Below are 26136 nucleotides of genomic sequence, written 5' to 3'. Positions count from 1 at the left end.
AGTTTGCATTTTGAGGGTCCTTGTGAATCTCATGTTGATCATGCATGCCCATTTAGTAACGGGACCCTGTGTCTTGTACAAGGAGTGTCACTTTTTCTTTTGGATCTAGGCAGCGCCTGTCTAGAAAAGGTCAAAAATGAGGGTGAAGGGAACAGAGACTGGAGTGGGGAGTGATGAAAACAGTGAACCTCTTTATTTTTTCCATTTTAATTCACATTGGAAGCTCTGAAAATGTCAACCATCTCAATCTATGTTTTTGTTACTTTGAGAACTGACCATGCATGGTGTGACATTACACGCCATATGTTTTATGGAAATATGCTTACGGGTGTGAACATGAGGTAACTGGAATATGCTTTATGCAAAAGGTCTCTTGTAAGGTCTCATAAGAAAGGTTCTAACCTACTGAATATATTCATCCTAATTGTATGCATGTATCATTCTTGTATCTGAAACTAGAAATATGAAGTATAACTCTGAGGTCCTATTGTAATTATGGAAAGTGTGGGCAATTAATGGTGGTTTAGAATCTTGATGACTCCCATTGACTAGGACAACTGGTTATAAATGGTTTACTTACCTGCACACCTTCCTGTGTACACGTGAGCCAACCCAGGAAGAATGGAGACTAGGGGTCTTACAGTGACATGTGACCATGTCACATGGTACTGGAATCCATCTTAATCCTTGTACTTTTCCATTGATGAGGCAGGGGTGGGGACAAGCCCAGACAAAAGATTCCCGCCTTGTGCCAAAGCTATAAAAGCGGGTGGAGCAGGACAAAGGGGGCTGCCAGTCATGAGAACACCCCTGCTTACCACCTAAGATGTCTGCTGGAGCTAACAAGGACTGTATCAGGGAAAGGATTGGGCCCAGAGTAGAAAAAGGTCTAGTCTGTGAAAAAAAAAAGCTCATTGGAACATCTGAGGGTGAGATATTACCTGTAATCAGTTTCTTAATGTATTAGGCTTAGACTTGCACGTTTTGTTTTATTTTGCTTTGTGACTTACTTTGTTCTGGCCGTTATTACTTGAAATCACTTAAATCCTACATTTTATACTTAATAAAATCATTGTTTATTAATAAACCCAGAGTAAGTGATTAATATCTGGGGAGCAAACAGCTGTGCATCTCTCTTTATCAGTGTTATAGAGAGCGGACAATTTATGAATTTACCCCGTATAAGCTTTATACAGAGTAAAACAGATTTATTTGGGGTTTGGATCCCATTGGGAACTAGGTGTCTGGGTGCTGGAGATGGGAAACCTGCTGAGCTGTTTTCTGTTACGTCCGCAGCTTTGGGGGCGTGGACCAGACCCTGGGTCTGTGTTGTAGCAGGCTAGCATGTCTGGCTCAACAAGGCAGGGTTCTGGAAGTCCCAAGCTGGCAGGGAAAACGGGCTCAGAGGTAATTCCAGCACATCAGGTGACAGTACCAAGGGAGTCTCTGTGACCAAACCCATCACACGTGGGACTAAGGATGGAACAACATGGAGCACTGTAAACTCAGGAGGGCCAAATGAACCAAAAAAATCCCTGAAACAAACAAACAAACAAACAAAAAGCAAGGCAAGGCATTACCACACTTGCACTTTATTGATTTCCTAATGCATACAGATTAATAATAAAAACCATCCACATGGTAATGTCTGTATGTAATTTGGATTTATACAACCTTGTTTCCATGTAGAAACCAGCAGTAGTATGCTTAGCACAGAATATGGTTTTAGAATAGCATCTTTATGCTCTAAGCATGTCAAAGTACAAACAACAAATAAGTTAGTAATAATGAACATATAAACAAACCAAGTGACTATTAAGCAGTTAGCAAAGCTCATGAATATTGGAATGAGAGGGACAGAAAAAGACAGGCTACACAATGGCATTCTCTCTTTTTAAATTTAAAAATTGTCATAGGATTCTCAACTTTCATCTAGACAGTCACCAGAAACAGGCAGAAAAGGGAACCCAGTGTCTCATTCAAAGGATTCTACTTTTAATAGCACAGCACTCCCCCTTGTTCTCACATGCTAAAATGCTGTGTCAACATCAGGAAGAGACCAAATCCTGCTCTGGTATTTGAACCCATAAGCTTCAGGTTCAGAGACAAAAATGTTGCTACTATAAATGAGTCAAATTAATTCAACAGCAAAAATTCTTCTGTAGGATATTATTACCCTGAAAGTTAAGGATAATCCCAGTCAAGTAACTGTTCTGCAAGTCTTGAGACACTGAAACCAACACCAGATTTTATCAACATAATTGGAATGGAGTATAGGAGGAGTACATCATTGACTGATTTTGTTTCTTTCTCTTTGAATGTCTACTGCATTTCAATAAGTAGCAGGACAGGAGTTGAAGGTGTAGATTGTATTTCTTTGTATGGGCCAAATTTTGAGGCCTATGAAGTATAGGGTTACAAGTTTTCCTCGTTCTGGAGAGAAGTAAGAGAGGAAACAGTGTGATAACCTATGCTTTATTCAGGGACAAAAGATTCTCAGAAACAGAAAGGCAATGTGACTAATGAATAAGACACTGGTCTGGGAGTCTGGAAACCTAGACTCCAATCCTGGCCCTACCAGTGACCTTGGACAAGTCATTTCACCATTTTGTGCCTGTTTCCCTTCTCAGACTTTGTCTCATCTATTTAGACCAGTGGTTTTCAACCTGTGGTCCATGGACCCTTGGAGGGACGCAGACCATATCTGATTTCCAAACGGTTCTGCACCTCCCTTTTAAAATATTTTAGGGGTCGAGAAATGAAAAAAGGTTGAAAACCACTGATTTGGACTGTAAACTCTTCAGGGAAAGGCCACCTCTTTCTGTGTATTTGTACAAAGTCTAGAACAAAGGAGCCTTGATCCATAAGAACATAAGAATAGCTATACTGGGTCAGACCAAAGGTCCATATAGCCCAGTATCCTGTCTTCCAACAGTGGCCAATGACGTGCCCCAGAGGGAATGAACAGAACCGGTAATCATCATGTGATCCATCCCCTGTCGCCCAGCTTCTGGCAAACAGAGACTAGGAACACCATCCCTGCCCATCCTGGCTAATAGCCATTGATGGACCTATCCTCCATGAATGTGTCTAGTTCTTTTTTGAACCCTGCTATAGTCTTGGCCTTCACAACATCCTCTGGCAAAGAGCTTCACAGGCTGACTGTGCATTGTGCTGCTATTAGTTTCATTTGGTGACCCCTAGTTCTTGTGTTATGAGAAGCAGTAATAACACTTCCCTATTTACTTTCTCCACACCAGTCATGATTTTATAGACCTCTATCATATCCCCCCCTTAGTCGTCTATTTTCCAAGATGAAAAGTCCCAGTCTTATTAATCTCTCCTCACACAGAAGCTGTTCCATATGTTGTCATTTTTGTTGTCCTTTTCTGAACCTTTTCCAATTCCAATATCTTTTTTGTTTTGAGATGGGGAAACTACATCTGCATATGGTATTCAAAATGTATATAGAGTCAATATATTTTCTGTTTTATTATCTATCCCTTTCTTAATGATTCCCAACATTCTGTTAGCTTTTTTGACTGCTGTTACACATTGAGTGGATGTTTCCAGAGAACTATCCACGACTCCAAGATCTCTTTCTTGAGTGGTAACAGCTAATTTAGACCCCATCATTTTATATGTATAGCTGGGATTATGTTTTCCAATATACATTACTTTGCATTTATCAACATTGAATTTCATCTGCCATTTTGTTTCCCACTCACCCAGTTTTGTGAGATCATTTTGTAGCTCCTTGCAGTCTGCCTGCAACTTAACTATCTTGAGTAGTTTTGTATCATCTGCAAATTTTGCCATCTCACTATTTACCCATTTTTTCAGATCATTTATGAATATGTTGAATAGGACAGGTCCAAGTACAGACCCCTGGGGAACACAACTATTTACCTCTCTCCACTGTGAAAACTAACCATTTATTCCTACCCTTTGTTTCCTATCTTTTAACCAGTTACCAATCCATGAGAGGAACTTCCTTCTTATCCCATGACAGCTTACTTCGCTTAAGAGCCTTTGATGAGGGACCATGTAAAAGGCTTTCTGAAAATCTAAATACACTATATCCATTAGATCCCCTTTGCCCACATGCTTGTTGACCACCTCAAAGAATTCTAGTAGATTGGTGAGGCATGATTTCCCTTTACAAAAAACATGTTGACTCTTCCCCAACCAATTATGTTCATCTATATGTCTGACAGTTTTGTTCTTTACTATACTTTCACACAGTTTGCCCAGTACTGAAGTCAGGCTTACCAGCCTATAATTGCTGGGATCATCTCTGGAGCCCTTTTTAAAAATTGTCATCACATTAGCTATCCTCCAGACATTTGGTACAGAAGCTGATAGGTTATAAACTACCGTTAGTAGTTCTGCAATTACACATTTGAGTTCCTTCAGACCTCTTGAGTGAATACCATCTGGACCTGATGACTTATTACCATTTATCAGTTTGTTCCAAAATCTCCTCTAATGAGACCTCAATCTGAGACAGTTCCTCAGATTTGTCATCTAAGAAGAATGGCTCAGGTTTTGGAATCTTCCTCACATCCTCAGCCATGAAGACTGAGGCAAAGAATTCATTTAGTTTCTTTGCAATGGCTTAATCATCCCTGAGGGTTCCTTTAGCATCTCTATCGTCCAGTGGTCCCACTGGTCGTTTAGCAGGCTTCCTGCTTCTGATGTACTTTAAAAAAATGCCATTACTTTTTGAGTCTTTGGCTAGCTGTTCTTCAAATTCTTTTTTGACCTTTCTAATTACCGGTATGTTTTACACTTCACTTGCCAGAGTTTATGCTCCTTTTTATTTTCCTCACTAGGATTTAACTTCCACATTGTAAGAGATGCTTTTTTTGCCTCTGACTGCTTCTTTTACTTTATTGTTTAGCCATGGTGGCACTTTTTTGATTCTCTTACTATGTTTTTTAATTTGGGGTATACATGTAAGTTGAGCCTTTATTATGGTGCCTTAAAAAGTTTCCATGCAGCTTGCAATGATTTCACTTTTGGCACTGTACCTTTTAATTTCTGTTTAACTAACTTCCTTATTTTTGTGTAGTTCCCCTTTCTGAAATTAAAGCTACTGTGTTGGGCTGCTGTGGTGTTTTCCTCACCACAGGGATGCTAAATTTAATTATATTATGGTCACTATTACCAAGCTGTCCAGCTATATTCACCTGGACCAGATCCTGTACTCCACTTAGGACTAAATCTAAAATTGCTTCTCCTCTTGTGGGTTCCGGGACTAGCTGCTCCAAGAAGCAGTCATTTAAGGTGTCAAGAAACTTTATCTCTGCATCCCATCCTGAGGTGACATTTACCCAGTCAATATAGGGATAGTTGAAATCCCCCATTATTGTTGAGTTTTTTATTTTTATAGTCTCTTTTATAGTCTCTCTCCCTGAGCATTTCACAGTCACTATCACCATCCTGGTCAGGCGGTCGGTAGTATATCCTGACTGCTATATGCTTATTATTAGAGCACAGAATTACTATCTATAGAGATTCTATGGTACATTTTGGTTCATTTAAGATTTTTACTTCATTTGCTTTTACACTTTCTTTCACATATAGTTTCACTCCCTCACCAGCACGACCTGTTGTGTCCTTCCAATATATTTTGTACCCTAGTATTACTGTGTTCCACGATTAGATACAAATAAGTAGTAACAATGAGTTGAGTTAAACCTGTTCATGAAACAGATTGCATTTTGTTATCACCGACAGGACTAAAAATACCGGGTCGAAACATTGAATAAATATTTGCAGATTTCAGGGTAGATTTTTGACAGTCAATGAAAGCTCGGTATGTTGAATACCTTCTTATCAGAGGTATCACATTTAAAATAGCAAAATGAAAAAACAAACATGGAATTGCAGTAATTTGTTACCTATTTGATACTGCCTTAAAAGTTAAATACTTTACATAGTACAATTTCTAATGTATTTGCTATAAAGAAAGTTGAAATTTATTTTCACATGTTCCATGTTATTTATATTCTGTTTATCTAGCTTGATACATTAATTAATGAACAGTTGACTTTTAAACAGCTACTTGCCACCATTTCAGTAAAACCCATGCAATGTCTGCATTCTCTGGTTCATATTTTCTATTTATTATATGTGAGATGAACTTACCTCCAATATCTGGCCGAAGTTTACTGTCATAGCCTTGAAGTAAGGAATCCAATATGTGAGTGACATCTCCACCATGAATCTTTGGTGCAAGTACCCAGGTTTTGTTCACTGTTAGATCTTCATCATCCTCATCATCTGCTTTATCAGCACTGATTCAATGAAAGAAGAAATGAGGGAAGAAAAATAGTGAACAAAATACACACTGCATGAAGAATGAAATGATAAAAAGAGTAAACATGGCAGCCTAGTTATTATGTAGAATAAAGATTTGAACGTATTCTGGTGCCAGCACATAGTTACATCTAATTGATATATAGTATTGCTTATTTTTGTGGCAGCACAGAGAACCTAGTATCTCATCCACCTGAGAAATGTGTCAAGAAGAATGTTTGCCATTCAGAAACAATAACTCAGATCACAAATAAAGTGAAGTTGAATGAAGTCTTGACAGCAATTTTACTTTTATTTTGAGGTTTTTTTGTAAGCTTTCCCCAATTTAACTGCTGTATTTAAATCACTATGTTAACGTTTCTAAGGGGTGTTGAATCATGAGACTAGGTGTCCCTCAGAAATCAAGACCATCACCTTAATGTCGTCAACTCTCCTAGTGCCCAGTGACATCATTCCCAAACCAAGATTTCCCATCTCAGAATGTTCTAAAGCAGAACATATTTATTTTATTTAGTCCAGATAATGAGCAAGGATTCCTAATGTATGCATTTTTTATGACTAAATGTTCATAGTTAGGAGCTAAAAGTTGTGTCAGTTTCATTAGTTTATTTGCATTTAAACATATGGCAGCAAGAGTGCTATTATTCATTTTAGTTCCAATTATTTATCAGAACATTTTATCAAGATTGAAGAAATACACACGGAAAACAATTACATGCTCATTTATTATCTACCCTTCACTTAGATAAGAAGCAATTTATAATTTATCACTGAGTCAGAAGAAAAATGGTAGTGGCTTGAATGTGTCTATTGACACACTCAGATGATCTCCAAAAAGCCAAAAATTGCCTAGAAGTAATTTTCTCTACATTTGAATCAAATGAGTGTGGACTTAAATATTTCTCCATTGCTAACATTTGCAATCTATGTTACTCATCCACATATTTCAAGGAAATTGCTCTGGGCTTCTAATCAAAGTGCATCAAACTGATAGTAGTAACTATGCAGTGTTCTTGTAGCATGTTGATCCCAAGATATTAGAGAGGCAAGGTGGGTGAGGTAATACCTTTTATTGGAAGAGCTTTGTGTAAACTCAAAAATTTGTCTCTCTTACCAACAGAAATTGGTCCATTAAAAAATATTACTGCACCCACCTTCTTTCAGCAGTAACTATGGGAGTCATACAATGTATCTTGGCAAAGAGACAATGGCTACCATTAATTATAATAGAGTATATGGAACCCATAAAAGTCATAGTTACAATGCTATGATAAGCAAAGGTATTTAGGCAACAAAAAGGAATTATCTTATCATCCTTGGAAGAAGTTGCACATCAATACTGTTTAAAAAAACATTATTGCTTTCCATTATACTCCTAGGGTAAGATTTTTCAGAAGTGCCTAAGGGTACATCTACATTGCATTTTAAAACCCATGGCAGCAAGCCTCAGAGACCTGGCCTTCAGACATGGGTTCATGGGGCTTGCGTTATGGCACTAAAAATAACAGGGTTAACCTTACAGCTTGGGCTGGAGCTCAGTCTCTGAAACCCAACACCCTGCCTGAGCTTCAGAGCCAGAGCTCCAGCCCAAGCTTGAAATCTACACAGCTGTTTTTAGAATTGTGACAGGAGCCTGTAGACCCAAGTTCTGAGAGTCACTGCTTCAGGTTTTAAAATGTAGTGTAGACATATTCTAGTGACTAATGTTCACAAGTCTCACTGAAAGACACTTAGGTGATTTGGAAAATCCCACCTTTAGTTTTAAAAAGTTTTACTTTCCTATAGTGAATTAATGCCATTAAAATGTGTTGTTATAAATGATGACCAAAGGATTACAAAAATCAATGCATATTTTTCATCATTAGAGGGAAATCTTCAAAGTTCTTAAGTCCTAAATGTCTAAACGAACTGAAAAGTGTTATGCACATATAAATCAAGTCCTCTTGATTCTATTCCATCAAAATAGAAATCAAAAAGAAAAAGTTCTACATGGAGAGAACTTTAAGCCTATAGAGTCAAGTATCCAAACAAGTCAGGAAACGACACTGCAAGAATATGAATGCTCAAACTTAACTCTGCTCCTTTGTATAGATACCCCAAATTAGTCTTTAATCAGATGATCTACAATTTCTCAAAATACATAATTAGGGCTGGTTGAAAAAAATTCTATCAAAACTGTTTTTTTCCAATTAAAAATTGGGATTAAAACTATTTTTTTCACAGAAAGTGTCGGTTTTCGGATGATTAATGTTAGTTTGGTTTTGTCTCTCACTTTAGGAGGTGGAAAGACTTTTCTGTCTCATGTAGTGCCCCTAGAGGGAAGACTGGGCTGCTAGGGTGATGTGCCGAATGTCCAGGCGGTCAGGAGGAGCCCAGCACTGCTCTCTTCCCCTCCCTGCTACAACTACTATGGCTGCTCAGTCTGTTCCTACGGGGTCCCATTGCAGTACATGTTGCTGCTGCAGTTGTGAGGACAAGGCCTTAGAACGTTCATGGTGTTTGGCGTGCTGCCAAAATTAAGCAGGCCCAAGAGGGAAATTGCTATTTTCATTGGTTTAGAAATAAGCCAAAGCTGAATGGATTTTCATGGAATGAGCAAAAGGCACCTCTCTGATCAACAACTGAGTTGTTAATAACTATTCAAAAAAAGTTTTAAGAATCTTTTATAATAGAAAGTGTTAGGCAACCTACATACAGGGTTCACTGACAGATCCCCCTGTAATAGCGTGGAAATCACTTTAGTTCCTTAGACTTGAAAGGCACTGCATAACACTTAGCATCTTTACAGTACTGTACAGACATTATCAGGGCCGGCTTTATGAAGGGGGAGCCTGATTTGAATACCCGGCGGCAGTCCGGGGCTTCGGTGGCACTTCGGTGGCGGGGGGTCCGCTCTGGGTCTTCCATGGCACCGAAGGACCCCCCACTGCCAAAATGCCACCGAAGACCTCTGGAGCGGATCCCCTGCTGCCGAAATGCCGCCCAACTCCCCGCCGCTGGGTAAGTAAAAAAAAAAAAATTAAAAAGGCGCCGGGCCCTGGCATGGGGCCCGATTCCGGGTAATCGGGAGAATTGGCATAAAGCCGGCCCCGGACATCATACAAATATCAGCAATTAAATATTTAAAGATTCCCATTAGTGGAATTCCATACCGAACACTAAAATGAGTATTAACAGAAGTCTCACAACTGTACGTTCATCTTTTCAGAACTACCAATTGCTAATATTTTATGTTTTTACCTACTTGGTTACTCTAATCACTGCTTAAATTTAGTAAGAGTGTATGAGCTCTGTACTGTCTTTGCTTTTCCCCTTGAGGATAATGAGTAGTTAGACTGAATTTACAACAAAATGTACATTGGAAAGAGACATCAGTGCTGTGGAGCAAGCCTTTTCTTCTTTTTTATTTAAAGGCTCCAGCCCTGCAACTGTGACTCGGCGCAGACAGAACCTGAACCTACCAAAGACTCCCTAAAACCAGCTCCATGGAGATGCAGGGGCTTTTTCATTACATTCTGAAGGAATAGATGAAGTGGATATGATCATGTCTCCTTTTAGTGACCTTCCCACACCAAAGTTAAGAGCCACCAACTCTTAGCTAAAGGAGTTATGTCTTTAGCTCAAGTGGTAAGGGTATAACCAATCTGACTGATTCCAGCACTTTCTAAATTATAGTACTTTGATGTACTCTGCCATAGATTCCCCTCTTTATACATTAAACACAGCATAGAACTTAAATATAACTTATTTCGCTCCCCCCTCAAGCAATGGGAACATTCCCTCCCCTCAATTTTGAAAACTCTGTACTACAAATACAAATATAAATTTTTATAAACTACTAACATCAATATCCATCAGTAATATGGTACTAGGAAAACAGATGGAAGAATTCCCTCCTGGCACCCTTCAGTTTTTTCAAATTCACTTAAATAAGTCCAATGAGTATGATTCTTATTAGATGCCACATATCTTATTTTGATTATTTCTCCATGGTCTATATTTTAAAAATGCTCAATACTCTCCCTACCCAATGACAATGAAGGGGTATTTTTGTTCATTTTCTTGGGTGGCTATATTTTTTCTATGGCATAGAGGTGAAACTGTTGAATTGAAGGCTATAGCTTGAATATCTGGCAAGGGTAGACTTGAGATAGAAACCTTTCTATTACTGTGCCATAATAAAAATAAATTGATACTCATGTATATTAAAGCGACCCTTCACTCCCATCTTCTGCCACAATCCTTACCACTAAAACTTTACCCATTCCTAAAACCAGTGGAGAGAGGACAATTTTACTTTTTTATGTATATTTATTTTCTTCCAGTTTCAGTCACAGAATATTTCTGTACTTCCACTGCATGACATCTCTTTCCTCCTGTGTATTACGGGAAGTGTAAAGTAATGGAAAATAAATATGATTTGTCTCAACAAGATCCACTCTCTATGAAGCCTTTGGAGAATGTTTGTAGGCACTAAGATTAAGAATGAATTTGATAAGACTCTCAAACATTAAAAATTTATTGTTCCATGGCACTACACTAATTATCACCCATTATACTTCAGATGCTGAGTTTGACTTCACTATGAATTCTTTTAAAATAAAAATAAATTTGAAGGAGCATAAAAAGTCTCACCATAAATATAAAGAAATTTCATTTCTAAACAGGGGTTTTTATTACAGTAGCTATGATGATAAACTGAACAGTAACTACATATATACGGTTAACTGTAATTAGACAAAAAGTGCCCTAATTATGCTCTGTACCCTCCAATTAATTAAAGACATTACCATGACTAATAAATCCTTGAGCATAAGTGACTAATGACTGAATAAGTCTTTTCAGCATCAGGCATCATGTTCATCTTTAGACTTTAATATCATAGGTCTTTGTTCTACTTTTAATATGAGGGAAAATAATCAGATGAGCTTTAAGTTGTAATTAACATCTGTCAGGTTATGCAATGAATTATAAAAAATAAAGCAGTGATACTGCTCCTTCTGCCGGATGCACCATATGTAAGGTTAGGCACCAACCAGGGATTATATGCACACTATAAATGTAAGTGCCTAAATGGAATCAATCACCATAAAGATTAAATGTTTTAGATAAAGTGACCTTAGAGTTTTCATAAATGAATTAAATGATTAATTGTGGTTGATAAGATATTTTATTTCTGGATAATGGGAACTAATAGTGCACAAGCCACAGGGGAGTGTACAGTGTTCGTTCTGACTTTATAAACTTGGAGACTTTGCTTTCCTTCCTAACACAGAATAATACTTATAATAAAAAGTTATGATGAGATGTCAGTAAGGTGGTCAGAACTGGGTCAACATTTCAGGTCAACGCTCTTGTAAAAGAGCTGAAATTTGCACCTACCTTCACTATTGCTTTGAACAGAACTACTAGCATTGCACTTACCTTTAGTCAAAGCCCATTGTTAACCCCTTCATTGCTCTGAGTAGAACCTCAGAGTTACAAACACCTTGGAAATGGAGATTGTTTGTAACTCTGAACAATACATTATGGTTCTTTCAAAAGTTTACAACTGAACACTGACTTAATACAACTTTGAAACTTTACTATGCAGAAGACAAATGCTGCTTTTAACCATCTTAATTTAAATTAAACAAGCACAGAAACAGTTTCCTTACTTTGTCAAAAAACAGGGTTTTTTTAAAAAGTTCCCCTTTTTTGTTAGTAGTTTACATTAAACAAAGTACTGTACAGTACTTGCTTTTTGGGGGCGGGGGGAGGGAGGCAGGCTCTGCTGCCTGACCGTGTAGTTCTGGTTCCAAATGAGGCATGTGGTTGACCGGTCAGTTTGTAACTCTGGTGTTGTAACTCTGAGGCTCTATTGTACTTCAGTGCCTATTAACAGTCTACTGAAGTCACTACCTTGGTATTCATGACACATCCCCCATTCCAGCTCCATATACCTGGGACATTTGATACTGGTTAGATATGAATGAACCAAGGACAAAGTTGAAGACAAAAGGAACAGTTTGCGTGATCAACAGACACCAGAGTACTGCTACATTAAGAAGACCCAGTCTTGGTTCTGTTCCTTTACTCTATAGGCTGGCAGAGGCTGCAGTGCCAGTGCAGTCAGATTGGGAAGAAGGGAAAGGAGAAAGCCAGTGCTTCACAATGCGTAATCATCTAGGGATAATTAAAGATATGGCCAGAGCCCAAATATATTTAACAGAACCTAGAAGTAAGTAACAGCAAGACTTGCTCCGTGTGTGCTCTATCCTCCAAGGCCTTGTGTGAGTGTGAGATGTATCCACTAAATAAAAATCATTACAAGAACAAGATTCACAGGAGTAACAAATTAAGTTAACAAAATTAACAGCCCACACACTTTGTTACTCATTTATAGTCCCACTAGGTAAAACCCTTCCATGCTGCACATAAGTGAGCCAATCACATAACACAAGCTATGAAAACCTGGTTATTCCTTTTTGGGCTTCCCACTGTGTTCTGTCTAGGCCTCCTGTGTAATCTAGACTGTATTAATTAGAATTTTGTCTTCCATTATTTTTTTCTTTTTAATTAAAAATGTGATTTTGCCTTTTTGCCTGGACAAAGTGATGATTTCCTCATATTTGTGTTATGGCAAATAACCATCCTTTCTAATGATACAGTTTGGGATATTTTGCACAGACTTTGCATTTATACAATAATGCTCTATTGATAAGCCTTCCAGATAAGGCTTCCAGCTGGTCGGACACCTGAACAGCCACTATCCTACTCCAGAGCATTGTACATGGTCCTATATTATAAAGAAGTTCTTTTTCATGGCCTGGTAATGAGGCTTCAGAAATTGGATGAATTGGCCAAAGTTCACATCATCAATAGGACCTGATCCAAAGCCCATGAAGGGCAAATAAGAAACCAAAACAAATCAACTGTGCCTTCCATGGGTTAGAGAAAGGCTGGGAGTCCTGAATATACACAAATATTACTCATTGGTAAATATGTATTATTTCATTGCAATGGGTACTTAATCCAGAGAACTTCCCAGCTCTGTGGCTGCAATTGGAGAACTAACCATATTGAGGGGGTGGGGGGAAGAGAGGCATTCTTAGTAAGGATGTTAGAGTAGATCAATCAAAGATGATAGTTTGATTCAAAAGAGGGAGCATATATATGAGGTAATCTCTATGTTGCTTTTGATGTATTACCAACCCTCATGTTCAAAAGATAGGAGGCAGACCTCCATGTTTACTACTCAGAAGGAACCCTATACACTCTCTCCCATCCCTCGGAATGTGAGGTGGCTCCTCCTGTTCTCTGCATTCCCCAACAGCCCTTTTTAGTCTACCTCATGTCCCTACATTCCTCTCAATTTGTCTCCAGCTTCCTCTATTCCCTGCTCCACATATTATCCTGCATCCCCTTATTCTGCTTCCTGTACTCCATATTCCTTTGACTCCTCATAACTTCCTGTCCTATCCCCTAAAACATTCCCTTTCCCCTGCTCCCACAGTCTCATTTCCTGATGGCAGCCTGGCTTTGGAAACAATGGAAGCCGGCAGCCTCACTTTCACCTGCAAAGAATAAAAGGACATGGAGGCCATTTTGCTGAGGGCAAACGCAGTCTCCCATTATTGTCAATGTGATGACAATAATTCTGGTTAAAGCCAAAACTTCATGAGCTTGAAGTCAGACATTCATAGAAACCCATTTAAAAGGAACCCCAAATATTACAAGTGTCACAATAAAGTTGCAAGAGCTGACAATAATGGCTACATATTTTATGTTATGGAGGAATATGATGAAAAGCTAGGGTTAGATTTAAATACTAATCAGTGTGTCCCTGTATATGAATAAATAAAGGCCTTAGAAGTGCTCTGAATATAACTAGCCTTTTTCTGCTCAAGACATGTAACTCCTAACAATCAGTTCTGCCACCCTTTTTCACATTGCCTCCCCAAGTGGATCCAATGATTTCAAACAAAGCTGCTTGCAGACGGTGCTATTAAATGTAAGAATCGGGCCCTAAGGCAGTAGAAAAATTTAAAGTAAGATGAAGTCTGAATATACTGTTAAAATATATTGTACACAGAAATCAGAGGCACTTTGACTGAGCAAGAGGAATGGTTGAGTTTTTAGAGGATATACTAGATAAACAATTTTTTGTAACATTAAATATTAAAAACTTTGTTTAAAAATGAAAAACACTCAGCTCCCTAATAGAAACTCATTCAGTTCTCTTTCAATCATTCTGTGTATTGAAATCCTTTGCCAATTTTTTTAAGTGCCCAGGCAATCAAGCTAGCAGTATCTTAATGGGTAGGCCAAGGTGATCAAGCCTCTTCTGATTCATCACAGATTAGTAATATATCTCCAAAGGACATTAAAAAAATTCTCCCACAAATAATAAGCTCAGCAATTTAAGTTTAGTCACAGCAAAATCTTCACTTGAAACAGTTTTCTTATATTTCTAGTTAAATGACCTTCAACATCTGTGATGCTTGCATAACAAAGTCTATCTGAACATAGGTAACTGAACTTTCAGTACAACCAAACTTATCTCTGGGTACTTAACAAGGCAATTGTCTGTCATCTCTTCCAGTAAATGTTCACTGTTCCAGTTTCACTAGTTCTTTCATAAAATCTTGGTTGAATCTGTGAACAAAGTCACTCACTGAAGAATAGATTCTAAAAGATATTCCATTTAAATGATGCTCTGAGGAAGTTACACATTGCTCTCTCCTGCTTTACATATATTTTTAGGTGGATACCATCTGTAATAAATTTTAAATTGACCTCTGATGGTTATTGTTGTTATTGGTTTAAGCAGCTTTAAGGCTTTAAACTGAAATTATCATTGGACCTAATGTACCAGAGCTATTCCATAACAAAGGCTTCTTTTGTACCAGGTATGTTCTGATTTGTCTTGAAAAGCTTTGTTCAGAAGCTGAAGTATCCAAATCAATTTAGAAGTTATTTGAAGCCTTAACAATGTTGCCCATTTTACATAACTGCCCAGAAATCAGTTGAGTCTTTCACTTAACTAACTCTATTCAGAACCACATGCATTTCTTTGTGCTGATTTCAAAACTGCTCAATTTTGTGATCCCAAAACAGTTTACCTTGATTGACAGAGAGATTTCAGATAGGCTGTTTTTGCATACAGGGCTTTTAGCGAGCATTTGCAAAACCATATTTCCAATATTTTGGATTTACAAAGGACAACACCTAGCTGTTCATGCATCTCCTTCTTTCATAATTTGAGGTAAGGAATAATATTCTCATGTGACTAAAATAACATATGCTGAAAAGTATCAGAGGGGTAGCCGTGTTAGTCTGGATCTGTAAAAGCAGCAAAGAATCCTGTGGCACCTTATAGACTAACAGACGTTTTGGAGCATGAGCTTTCGTGGGTGAATACCCACTTTCACCCACGAAAGCTCATGCTCCAAAACGTCTGTTAGTCTATAATGTGCCACAGGGTTCATATGCTGAAAAGTGAACAAAGAGATAACTGCCTCCCCTCCTCCCCCCCCCCCCCACCTGAACATTGGCCAATTATGTTATCAGGGTCAGCTTAGGTTATTCCCTCACAGTCCCAGGAAGATATCAAAAAATGTAAGAAATATCTTCTCATATGGTTTCTGTGGCTTGGTTTAAAAAAAATAAAATCTTCCTGTAAAAGGTTTCATCAGGAAAGACTATGCAAATACCATCTTAATGAAGACCACACATATCTTTTGTTCCATCTCAGATGACAGCAGCAATGGTTTCTCACTCTACTCCATATTCAAATGGAAATTCCCTCCACTGTAATCTTGTTGAAGATGTTTCAAGTAGTTTATTTTGGATGTAAATACTTGTGCAGCTTGATAATTGTGACATCCACTTTTGCATTTTAGGCACACATCTACACCCATTGTGAGAAACTCACTGAAGTTGCCTGTCTCATTACCATGGCCCCTTAAAGCAAGTCTTTGTCTAGCACAAAGCTCTTCCTTTCTCCTATTCAGATATTTTTAATGTTACCACCTGAACATCAGTAGAATTCTTATTCTGACTGTGCCAAAGAACAGCTGGATGTTGTAAATGTGATTGAGATTTTCAATTGCAAAATCCTCTTGTAGTAAAAACCATCTCAACTTTTTCCACAAAGTACCTTCTGAAGTCAGCATTCAATATATATCATGCAAACAGAAAAAAAAATCTATCCTATCATGATGAATAAAGTAGTCAGCAAAAGTATTTATACCACTAACTGACAATGAGGAGTGTGCCCACTCAAATCCTGCTTAGGAAAACTTATTCCAAGTGAATATAAGAAAAACAGAGCAATATGGATTGGCAAGTCTTTGAATGCTTTGATATCCTTCTGAAGTTCCTGATATCAACTACACATGAGTCAGGTTGAAAGGTCCTTCTGATTTTTGAAGTCCATCATTTTTCTGTTTTTTGGCCAGATCCTGCAATTAACTGAATAATTAAATGTAAACAAACTCTACACTCTAATGTGGAACTACCCACCCAAACCAAACAGGGATAAACAAGTGGAGAATCATCAGAGGACCCAAGATAAAAGGATAACCCTAGGTAATTACATAGTCTAAGTATTTACAGTCATGAAGGGGAAAAAAGGTATAGAAAAAGGATATGATATTCCATGAATACTGAAGACATGATGTTGGAAGTATAGTAAAGCCTTGTGTATCTGAAATTTGTGTTGTCCAGAACAGGATCACATCTCCTGGGGGTTTCATATAAGGAAGATAAAAGTACTTGTTAATGGAGAATCTTCAACCAATGAGAGCGGTTCTAGTGAGAGTCACTAGGGATCTGTTCTTGGCCCAATGCAGTTCAGTAGCCTTATCAAGAATAATAGGAGATATGCCTATCTCCTAAAACTGGAAGGGACCTTGCAAGGTCATTGAGTCCAGCCCCCTGCCTTCACTAGCAAGACTAAGTACTGATTTTTGCCCCAGATTCCTAAGTGGCCCCCTCAAGGATTGAACTTACAACCATAAGCTTAGCAGGCCAATGTGCAAACCACTGAGCTAGCCCTCCCCATTAAAACAAGAAGCTCAATTTATTTACAATAGTCACTACCAAGAAAAAGTAAGGAGTTACTTGATCATAGTTTACAAATACCTATTATGGGGAAAGATTTCAAACAGTAGACATTGTGACAAAGTGGGATGTGTCTCTATCAAATTGTGAACTCTGTTTTGTATTGCAACTCCACTGTGACCTTTATTTTGTAGTGTATCCTTCTATTTTAGATTATAACATCCATTTATTATTTGGCACTTGACACCTAATGTCTATGGCTGAGAAACCGTCATAGAGCAATCTAGGATCACCAGCTTTGATGGTCTTTCAAGTACTGGCCCATCATCATGGGAATATGGACTCTCAACACAGAAACAAGACTGGAAGAAGAGGTTGGAATTTCCCAGATGGAGCACATGGGCAAAAAGCAGCAGACTGTACTTAAGGAGGGGGCTTTTCGAGCAAGAGGGTCCATAGATGTCCTTATGCCAGAAGACCTGGCTGTAGAGAGGGAGAAGCAGGAGGGACACTGCCTTGCCTGAAATGCTGGCCAGACCTCAGACTCTCAGAAGTGATGTGAGACTAATGAGGATGTGTCTCAGTATGTTATTTTGCATAAATCTGTAACTCTCTAGTACTTTCTTGAGAGTAAAAGTGAAGGTGGTTAAGAAATTCCTTTGCTAAGCTTGTATTCCTTGCTTGCCTGCCACTTTGTTCCTGAAGTAGTAAATTGAGAACTTGGGAGTGCCTGCAGTGAGGAGGATCTGAGAGAGTGTATATGAGCAACTAAGGGCTCAGGTGGGTTGAGACTTTGGATCAAGGTTTAAGGCAGACGGGCTCTAGAGCCCCTGACCATATCCCAAGGAAGTGTGTCAGATGTGGAGTCGACACCTGACACTGTGTCTGAGAGACCCAGAGTTAGAAATAGTGAATAGTCACTACCCAGAGTCGGGGGAAGGCAGGTTAGAAGCATGTGGAATCCAGTGGTCAGGTCCACTCAGAACAGACTGGAGACCACCCAGAGATGAGGACTGGGATTGGCAGTAACATACAGCTCTTTAATCTAGAATAAAAAGCATAACAAGATCCAATGTCTGGAAGCTGAAGCTAGACAAGTTCAAACTAGAAATAAGGCAAAATAAAATAACTAACCATTGGAACACCTTACCTAGAAACACAGTAGATTTGCTATACTTTACAGTCTTTAACTGAAGACTGGATTTATTACTGATACGATATAGCTCAAACAGAAGTCATGGGCTTGATACAGAAACTATTGGGTGAAATTATATGGCCCATGTTATGCAGGATGTCAAACTACACAATCATAATGGACCTTTCTTACTTTAGAAATCTATGAATAAAAACATATTTTAAAGAACCTCTTGAATTTTAATAAATACTTGCATTCATCTCTCCCATTGCACTGATGTGAGGAATCCAAAATACAGTGCTGGATATGCTTCCCCTCTCCTTTTAGACATATTACCTGGCATTTTTGCCATTTAAATTTCATCTTGCTATTTCCTGACAACATTTCTAGTCTCCCAAGGTTCTTTAGTATTATTTCAGTGTCCTCACAGCTGCTAACAATTTAGGCCCTGGTCCTTCAAGTACTTAAACAAATCTAACTTTACATGGGCAAATAGATTAATTGAACTCATTGGAACTACTTACATGCATAAAATTACTCATGTGCATAAAACTTTGCAGGATCAATACTTTAGTTTTATCTTCTGACTGATTCAATGCATTGTTTACTCCAACTTACAGTCATTAATGTTAAATAAAACTAAGTTTCTGTGTCTCCTCTACACTATCCTAAGCCAGAAGCTTCCCTTTAGGGTCATAAATATTAACATAAGAATAGCCATACTGGGTCAGACCAGAGGTCCATCCAGCCCAGTATCCTGTCTACCAACAGTGATCAATGCCAGGTGTCCCGGAGAGAGTGAACCTAACAGGTAATGATCAAGTGATCTCTCTCCTGCCATCCATCTCCACCCTCTGACAAACAGAGGCTAGGGACACAATTCCTTACCCATCCTGGCTAATACACTTACCCTCCATGAATTTATCTAGTTCTCCTTTAAACCCTGTTATAGTCCTAGCCTTCACAACATCCTCAGGCAAGGAGTTCCACAGGTTGACTGTGCGCTCTGTGAAGAAGAACTTCCTTGTATTTGTTTTAAACCTGCTGCCCATTAATTTCATTTGGTGGCCCCTAGTTCTTATATTATGGGAACAAGTAAATAACTTTTCCTTATTCACTTTCTACACACCACTCATTATTTTATATATCTCTATCATATCCCTCCTTCATCTCCTCTTTTCCAAGCTGAAAAGTCCTAGCCTCTTTAATCTCTCCTCATATGCGACCCATTCCAAACCCCTAATCATTTAAGCTGCCCTTCTTTGAACCTTTTCTAATGCCAGTATATCTGTTTTGAGATGAGGAGACCACATCTGTACACAGTATTCAAGATGTGGACATATCATGAATTTATAGAAGGGAAATAAGATATTCTCTGTCTTATTCTCTATCCCTTTTTGAATGATTCCTAACATCCTGTTTGCTTTTTTGACTGCCGCTGCACACTGCGTGGATGTCTTCAGAGAACTATCCATGATGACTCCAAGATCTCTTTCCTGATTTGTTGTAGCTAAATTAGCCCCCATCATATTGTATGTATAATTGGGGTTATTTTTTCCAATGTGCATTACTTTACATTTATCCACATGAAATTTCATTTGCCATTTTGTTGCCCAATCACTTAGTTTTGTGAGATCTTTTTGAAGTTCTTCACAGTCTGCTTTGGTCTTAACTATCTTGAGCAATTTAGTATCGTCTGCAAACTTTGCCATCTCACTGTTTACACCTTTCTCCAGATCATTTATGAATAAGATTGGTCCTAGGATTGACTCTTGGGGAACACCACTAGTTACCCCTCTCCATTCTGAACATTTACCATTTACTCCTACCCTTTGTTCCCTGTCTTTTAACCAGTTCTCAAACCATGAAAGAATCTTCCCTCTTATCCCATGGCAACTTAATTTACGTAAGAGCCTTTGGTGAGGGACCTTGTCAAAGGCTTTCTGGAAATCTAAGTACACTATGTCCACTGGATCCCCCTTGTCCACATGTTTGTTGACCCCTTCAAAGAACTCTAATAGATTAGTAAGACATGATTTCCCTTTACAGAAATCATGTTGACTTTTGCCCATTGCTATTTATTATCACCACTCCTCTCTGCTACTGGTAACTGACATGACAACATGGTTATTCTGTTAAGGTATACTCACAACTCAATGGCTTAAATGCAGTTAGATGGTTGTTTATACTTTGTAATTAAAAAAAATAAAACAAGCAATGATTTTTGTAGGTGATGCCACAGAAAAGGGGAGGAGTTAGATGTGATTTAAGTTCAATTGACATTGCTTTGCCAATTATGCTGTACATAATGGTGTTGAGTCATAGTGACTGGTCACCCAGATGATAGTGCAGTGTCAAGGTACCCAAAGTCTTCAGGTCTGAATAGCATTGCCTATAGTTTAGTTTCTTGAATTCACAGAAACCAGATATTCTGTTATACAAAAGAAATTATAACTTCACTGTGGGTTCAAGCAGAAACTGAGGTGCCAATTCTGCAAGTTACACTGCAGAGATAGTCTCCATACGGATGCAGGGGTCTGACTAAAGACAATGGGAGCCTGCCTGGATAGTTCTTTTTGCAGGATTTCTGCCTGAATGGGTAATGGGGAACCTCTTATTCAAATACAGGGTATATGTCACGAGACCCTCATAGTAAAAGTGACTGGCAAAGCTTTAATAACCTATTTCATCTAGTTTGCCAAAATCTGAAAGTTTCCTTTTAAGTCACGTGTAAGAAAGCACAATTATTTTAAGAACAGTTTCTTCTCAGTACTTAACTATGACCTGATACACTGTATATTAAATCAAGAAAATGTTAAAATGATGTTAAATATTAATAAAATAACCTTCATTTAAAAAACAAAAAACAAACAAACAAACCAACCAAAACCAGTTAGAGTTGCTAATGGACAACAGTGTCCTTTCTTATCACATCATATACCAAGCACATAAAAGGAAATTAACTGTTACGAACATCATAAATATTGTATTGTCACTACAAATACATTATCCTTATAAATTATTAAGAAAGGCATATTTTATCACAATAGCCTTAACACTTTCATTGATGGACTGTTGTGAGAAAAAAGGAAAATTGTTGCTATCTCTAATTCAGTATATAAATATTTTCCATAAAAGGATACATAAAGATGGAAAAGTTTTATTAGTTAAATATATTTATCAATTAAATTACATTTTTGATAAAGTATAATTGCTATTTCTTGAGAATAATGTATATTGGTAGGAGAGTGTATCAATATTGATTTATGTTTCAGTTGTCTATCTATGTGCATTGGAGGCTGATCAACATATATCACTTATGTATAGTAACTTGTTTCTTTTTCATAAAGGGTACTATATTGTGTGTATTTAGCGATTACTAATAAAAGAAAATTAGTTTTATTGGGTTGTAGTCTAGGTTTTTGTGTCATGGTGATATATGCATTTATTTATAGTTACTGTGTTTTTATATTTAGACAGCATAATATTTATGATCTTATTGCAAAACACAAGCATTTAAAACTAAATGACTGATGGGTAACTACAGTAGAGCCTCAGAGTTACGAACACCTCCATGTTGAAGAAAGGGGTGTTGAATGGTTGGTATTATGGTTGTTCTTTCAAAAGTTTACAACTGAGCATTGACTTAGTACAGCTTTGAAACTTTACTATGCAGAACAAAAAATGCAGCTTTCCCTTAATTTTTTTTAGTAGTTTACATTTATAGTACTGTACTGTATTTCCTGGGGGTTTTTTGGTCATCTCTGCTGCTGCCTGATTGCATTTTTTTGGTTCCAAATGAGGTATGTGGTTGACTGGTCAGTTTGTAACTCTGGTGTTCGTAACTCTGAGGTTCTAGTGTACATTGTTCCAGCACAACCACCATACACCACAGAAAAAGCACCACAACCTTATCTTCACCCCAATAAAGATACCAACCATTCAACACTCCTTTCTTCAAACCTGAGCATGTGTAATTTCACAGAACTGTGCAGAAAGGACAGTAGAGAAGGGAGGTCTGGTCTGTTCTGTTTGGGTATATCTATACTCCAGTTAAACACAGTGGCTGGAGTTGGGTAAGATTTGGGGATGGAATGTTGGAAGGTTGGTATCTGTAAGCAGAGTTAAGGTTGTGATGCATGTGCATCTCTAGCTGGTAGTCTAGACTAAAAGATATGTACTACTGGTACTCAACTTTTCATTTCCTTGCTTTTAGGTTTGCACTAAGTATGTTACTTACAGAGCAGTCTTTACTGACATAACAGAGAATGTCCAATTTAGGTCCTTTGAAGTCTGAGTGGTATGAAAGGTGGGGACCTTGTATCAGAGTTTAGGGATCTCTCATCCTGAGCAATTTTTGGAAAGTGTCTGCAAATTTGACACCATCAGCTCAGGACTAAACAAAGACTGTGAATGGCTTGCCAATTACAGAACCAGTTTCTCCTCCCTTGGTTTTCACACTTCAACTGCTAGAACAGGGCCTCATCCTCCCTGATTGATCTAACCTCGTTATCTCTAGCTTGCTTCTTGCTTGCTTATATATACCTGCCCCAGGAAATTTCCACCACTTGCATCTGAAGAAGTGGATATTCACCCACGAAAGCTCATGCTGCAAAACGTCTGTTAGTCTATAAGGTGCCAAAGGATTCTTTGCTGCTTTTACAGAACCAGATTAACACGGCTACCCCTCTGATACTCTGCAGTTTGGGGCATTGTCGTCTATTCTTGAGGCAAATGTTGCTTTTTAGAATGTTTTTCACATGAGCTTCAAGGAAAAGCCATCTCTGACAGAAATTAGAACAGAATGCAGAGAAGCAGAAAATTCCCTCCAAACTTCCTTTCAACTTAGTGGCAGAATGTTAAGAAGGGGCTCTGGAAAGTCCCAGAGAGCTCCTTGCAGAATATCAGTGAACTGTAACAAACTACACATCAGAGATTCAGTCTCTGGAAAACATATCCATTTGTGGTCACTTGGAAAAGCTCTCAACAAACAATATTACCAATTAGTCTCTGAATGAAAAGCAATCCTGAAAACAGCTGACATAGGTACATACATATTTATATTGAAGGTTCCATATTATCTGAGAAGAGATTGTGCAGCCCAGAATAAAATAATTCATCCTGGTGCATTTCTTTCTCTCATTGGAGGGTTCTTCATTAACTTATTAAAAATCCATACCTAGTCCTCTAAAACAATCATATTTTATTTTTAATAAGTGAAAAATGAAATGTCATCTGCAACTATTTAAGAGAACTCTTCGTGTCTTTGAAACTTAGTATTTGAACTGATAAAATGAGCATACATATTCTTTTCTCTCAAATCACTTGGTAATTTCCTTCATACCTGAGGCACAACATGTTCATTAAGAAACATTCTGAAGATGTACAGCTGTGCTGGTATCATTTCCATCAATGCCTTTGAAAAATGTTACCTTAATCTGACAAGCTTTTTAAAAGAAACAGACACTAGTACATGCCAAAGAAAAGGATAATCAGTGACGTTTCTAACTGGGATCACACAGCAGTCCTCTGAAGATGAGAGATAAGCTAAGATCTGCACACTTCACATAGACTGATAAATGATAGTTCAGCATGGGGGGGTGTCTAACTTTTAATGGATTTCTTTAAACATATGCTAATGGATTTCTTACCATCCTAGATACTACACATCTGCTACATCATCTCTGAATGATAATTTGATGCATATAGTTAAAAAGATAGGCACACTGGGCAATATTCTATTGCTCTATTATAGCTACTTAGTGTTTTTTTAATGAATGCATTAAGTAAGGAATAATATATGTTACCTCTGAATTATTAAAGAAGTTGAATGATAAAAAGAAAACAAAATCATCATTATGTTACATCTTTTATGGACATTTATAAATGGCATATTGACAAGGTAGAAAATAATGTCTTCTACAGAGCCCATATGATCAATCTTGTAAATTCGTCTTAAAGCTTGCATTTTCAGCTTCATAGACTTCAACAGCACCTCAGAACCTACCCAGCTGTTCTCCATGTGCACAATGGACCTGATGCTGATCCCATTAGAGACAAAGGCAAAACTCCCATTGATTCAATTGTGCAGGATCGGGACCTATGTCCTAAAGCCACGCAGATAGTACCAGAGTCTGGTGGAAAACTAAAATACGATAAGCAGTTGCCAATTTTTTTGCACAAATATCTTGGTTTATTTCTTTTGCAAATAAATGATTAGACTAAGTTATTTCCCAAATTATTTGTATTATTTATTTACATCAGAGTACTTTTCAGCTACAGGAACAGCAACCTGACACTTGTCAGATGACAAAGATTTATTTTTCACAAACTAAACCAAATCAATAAATGCATAAAACTAATTGCCTAAGATGAAACTCTGATAGCTTGCATGAAACAATTTTTATTGTTGAGTATTAAGGTCCTCTTGAGAAACAGATGCTGGCAAATATGTACAAGCTCTGATAGATTCCTAACTGTACTGACTTCTACAGCCTCCATACAGTGGATATCGAGTGGTAAGAAAAATGCATTATTTTAAAGGAAGAGTAAGTTGAAGATCACTTACTGAAGCAGGGACTCCACAAACGCTTCTTACTCAAATGACAAACATATCAAGTAAAGTTTTCCTTTATCAGTGTCAGATTCACTAGAGGTGGCTGCGGAGAGTCATTTGCAAAAGAGCTATAATTTATGTTAAGGTTTGTAACAATAACAGGGCACCCTCCCCCTGGAGAACACAATGCTCTCAGGCAGGTGAAAGTGATGCAAGTCCAAGCTGAAAGTGATCTGACAACAAACGTAAAGGAGGAGTTGGGTGATGGGGGCGGAGGGGAGTGGGACAGACCTGCCCGTGATATCCGAATTACAATGGGTTGCTACTATGCAACGTCCCCAACCCAAAGCGATCAATGAAGGAGGGAGAGAGGCTACTAAGCAGAGCCACTTCAGGTCCCGTAGTCACTTGTACTTACCAGTTCCCCAAACGCACGGTCAATAACAGGAGCAGAAGCCTCCCCCTGCTGCAGGGACTGCACAGAGGCCACGGGAAGGAGGGACGCCTCCATGAATCCATTGGCTTTAAGTCTCTCTTCTCTGGTTTTCTTACAAGTCACTCTCTAGTAGTTACTCTGCAATCTCGGTGTCCCCCCAGCGCGTAGGAGCGAGAGGGAGACAACCCCCCCAGCCAGGTAGGATCCGACTTTAAAAGAACCATGCAACTTGGCCAATAAGCTCATCAGGTTGCTCCATAAATTATCTTAAAAGTGCTAGACGAATCAAGCCCTCGCAGAGGTGGAGCCTCCTTACTAGAAGGGAAACATGCTCGGCAGAAAGGTTGGCGTCTTTTTAAACGGGAGGCGAAACAAAAACAACCCACCCACAGTCTAGAGGGTCTTGCAGTAGGACAAGGGTCACCTCGGCACTGCTTGATTGCGACCCTAGCGGGGCGTGGGAAGAGAGCTAGGAGCTCCTCGCAGAGCTCGGCACTGCTGGAGTGGCAACGCGCTTTAAACCAAAACAAGACGGAGGCGGCACGGGGCTGTCCATTGCCGAGGGCAGCGCTCCCGGGGACAGAGGCGCCGCCGCGTGGGAGCTGAACGTGCTCCCCCCAAGGCAGAGCGCAAGGAAGC

General features: G+C 38.5%; 1 protein-coding gene across 6 annotated transcripts in view; it reads right to left on the bottom strand.

The window, feature by feature from the left end:
* Positions 1-25733, bottom strand: part of GABRG1 (gamma-aminobutyric acid type A receptor subunit gamma1) — a 112421-nt gene extending 86688 nt beyond the window's left edge. For 5 of the 6 annotated variants that reach the window (XM_045019934.1, XM_045019935.1, XM_045019932.1 and 2 more), the window contains exons 1-2: positions 25480-25733; positions 6154-6302 (exon numbers count right to left, since the gene is read on the bottom strand). In XM_045019934.1, coding sequence (XP_044875869.1) covers positions 6154-6302; positions 25480-25580 — 250 coding nt within the window. In that variant the 5' untranslated portion in view covers positions 25581-25733. Of the gene's footprint in view, positions 1-6153; positions 6303-20655; positions 20755-25479 lie in introns of those variants that run through there. The other variant, XM_045019937.1, reaches the window with a different exon arrangement.
* Between the last annotated feature and the right edge of the window lie 403 nt (positions 25734-26136).

Source organism: Mauremys mutica, chromosome 5, assembly GCF_020497125.1.
Source record: "Mauremys mutica isolate MM-2020 ecotype Southern chromosome 5, ASM2049712v1, whole genome shotgun sequence".
In the NCBI taxonomy this organism is placed as follows: Eukaryota; Metazoa; Chordata; order Testudines; family Geoemydidae; genus Mauremys; species Mauremys mutica.
The sequence above is the reverse complement of the archived record's forward strand: the minus strand, read 5'-3'. Positions and strand labels throughout refer to the sequence as shown.